General features: G+C 32.0%; 1 protein-coding gene across 1 annotated transcript in view; it reads left to right on the plus strand.

Moving 5' to 3' along the window:
• The first annotated feature begins 323 nt into the window (after positions 1-323).
• LOC111696585 (protein msta) overlaps positions 324-2,146 on the plus strand; it is a 12,742-nt gene continuing 10,919 nt past the window's right edge. Inside the window, exons 1-5 of the mRNA XM_023466223.1 lie at positions 324-458; positions 801-881; positions 1,285-1,339; positions 1,814-1,868; positions 2,067-2,121. Of these exons, the coding sequence (XP_023321991.1) occupies positions 336-458; positions 801-881; positions 1,285-1,339; positions 1,814-1,868; positions 2,067-2,121 (369 nt within the window). The 5' untranslated portion in view covers positions 324-335. The remainder of the gene's footprint in view (positions 459-800; positions 882-1,284; positions 1,340-1,813; positions 1,869-2,066; positions 2,122-2,146) is intronic.

The following is a 2,146-nucleotide window of genomic DNA, read 5'->3' on the forward strand; positions in this document are numbered from 1 at the left end:
GAAAAATAAAGTAAATTGCATTTAAAAGATTAAAAACTATTATGTTTTCAATCATATTTCACCTATTGAAGAGCTATTGAGAAGAACAAAAATGTTTTGAATTTCACAAAAAATGATTTTTTCATTTAAGGAAATCAAATCTAGAGGAGCTAGATGGCGTAAAGTCGTACTAGTGATGATAATTTCAATTTATTAATTTTTCTCATATTTTCCCGCGTACAATTTTGTACAGAACAGAACAGTACAGTACAGTACAGTACAGTACAGTAAAATAGAGTTAGTACATGTGCATTGTGCATACAGTTTTCTTGATTTTTAGAGAAATTTCAACAAAAATGGAGGATAAGCTTTGTTTCTTCTGTCACTGTGTTCCAGATGGTCTATGTGAGTGTGGGCTAGCGTACTGCAATTTACACAAACAAATACATAAACCAGGAGACTATTGTTTTCCATTCAAGGTAAGTTATCCAAGAAAGAATACAATAAACGTACCGGCGCGGCACGACCTCATAGCGACACATAAAATTGTACAGTACTAATTTTTTCTTTTACCTGTTTGCCCATATAAATCTTCCTCTTTAAAGTTTATGTATAATACATGCGACGGTTTGGATAGACCTTTGATTTAAAATAAAGTAAAAAAAACAGTGAAAAAATACCAAAAAATGTTCGTATAGCATAGCAATTAAAACTAAATCTTGTTCATATTGAATTTTAAGAAAGCAGAATAAGAAATGTGCGTTTAACAAAGTTTAAGGTCAAAAGTTGAATTTCTAATAAATATAAAAATGATCTCGAAGGTGTCTGAAAGGGAAGGAGTAGGACGATTTCTTGTTGCAACTAGAGATATTCGTCCACTTGAACTCGTCCTTTGGGATAAGGTATAGCAGATATAATTATTTTCCATCTTTAAAGAGACTGTTGACGTAATTTCAAGCAACCTTCCCTTTGTAAAGTTTCATGAAATATTTAATTAGTAAACTTGAGCCGGAAACTCTTGTATTGTGGATATCGAGATCAATGCTTGATCTCCTCTTTTTGTTGATCTGCAGATTAATTTAATTAATGTCTAAAATTTCAACAATCAGAGTGCCGTTTGCAGAAACAGAACAGCCAATCAGAAGCGGGTAACTTTGCGCACAAACAATTTACAAACTTTCCCATACTCTCATTGGATTAATTAGAAAAAAATGTCCTCAGTGAATATTGAGATTCGGCAATCATGGTAAAGGGTATTCAATACGAAGGTTCCCTGCTCTGTACATAAAGTTATCTCTATTCCAGGCAGCTGTTGTTGGTCCTGGCCCGGAAACATTACCAGTGTGTGTACAGTGCTTAGGAATCCATTACAATTGTACTACTCCTTTTTTTGCAGAGTTCTTCATTTTCAAAAATGTCTTATACTATCTCTAGTAAAAATACTAAAATAACATATAATAAAATGTAGATTTTTTAAAAACATGTTTTTTTTCTGCTAGTTTTGTTTGAGCTCCTATGGGGGGGGGGCGCTAAACATTTTTTGGCCACCCCCTAGATTTATTTCTGTATACGCCCTTGATTTCTTTTTTTTGTAATACACTGTTGTCTAAACTGTGTGTCATCTATTCAGTTGGGCAAATTTCATTATGTCGCCATGCCTTAATTTTACATTGCTGAAAATCGTTCCTTTAAACTCTCAACTTTGTGTTGGATATTGTTAGATCAAAGTGAACATACAAACTTTATATTTTTTATAACATTCTATTTCTATCTGTAGTCATTTAAACTTTTTATTCTTTTGATTTTTGGTATATAACTGTCTGGATTTTCTTAGTCCGGTTAACCCCTGACCATGTTCTCTGCTCTTCCTGTAATTTACCCCTTTGCGGGTAAGTAGCAAATAAGCATTTCTCAGTCAGGAGAAATTATTGAGCATTGCTAGATTTCTTCTTTGAAGAACATTTGCCATGTTTTAATAATTCAATTTTAAAATCAACATTTATTGTTTTGGATTCCTTGTTTTTTTTGTTCACAAAAAAATTCTTTAAAAATGTTCACTTTTTAAAACATTTTTAAATTTATTTTAGGGCAGAATGTATGAATAAGAAAGAACATAATGATGAGTGTCAGATCTTCAGTAAGGCACTCATCATTAATATTGGATATC

Source organism: Eurytemora carolleeae, unplaced genomic scaffold, assembly GCF_000591075.1.
Source record: "Eurytemora carolleeae unplaced genomic scaffold, Eaff_2.0 scaffold71, whole genome shotgun sequence".
Taxonomy (NCBI): Eukaryota; Metazoa; Arthropoda; class Copepoda; order Calanoida; family Temoridae; genus Eurytemora; species Eurytemora carolleeae.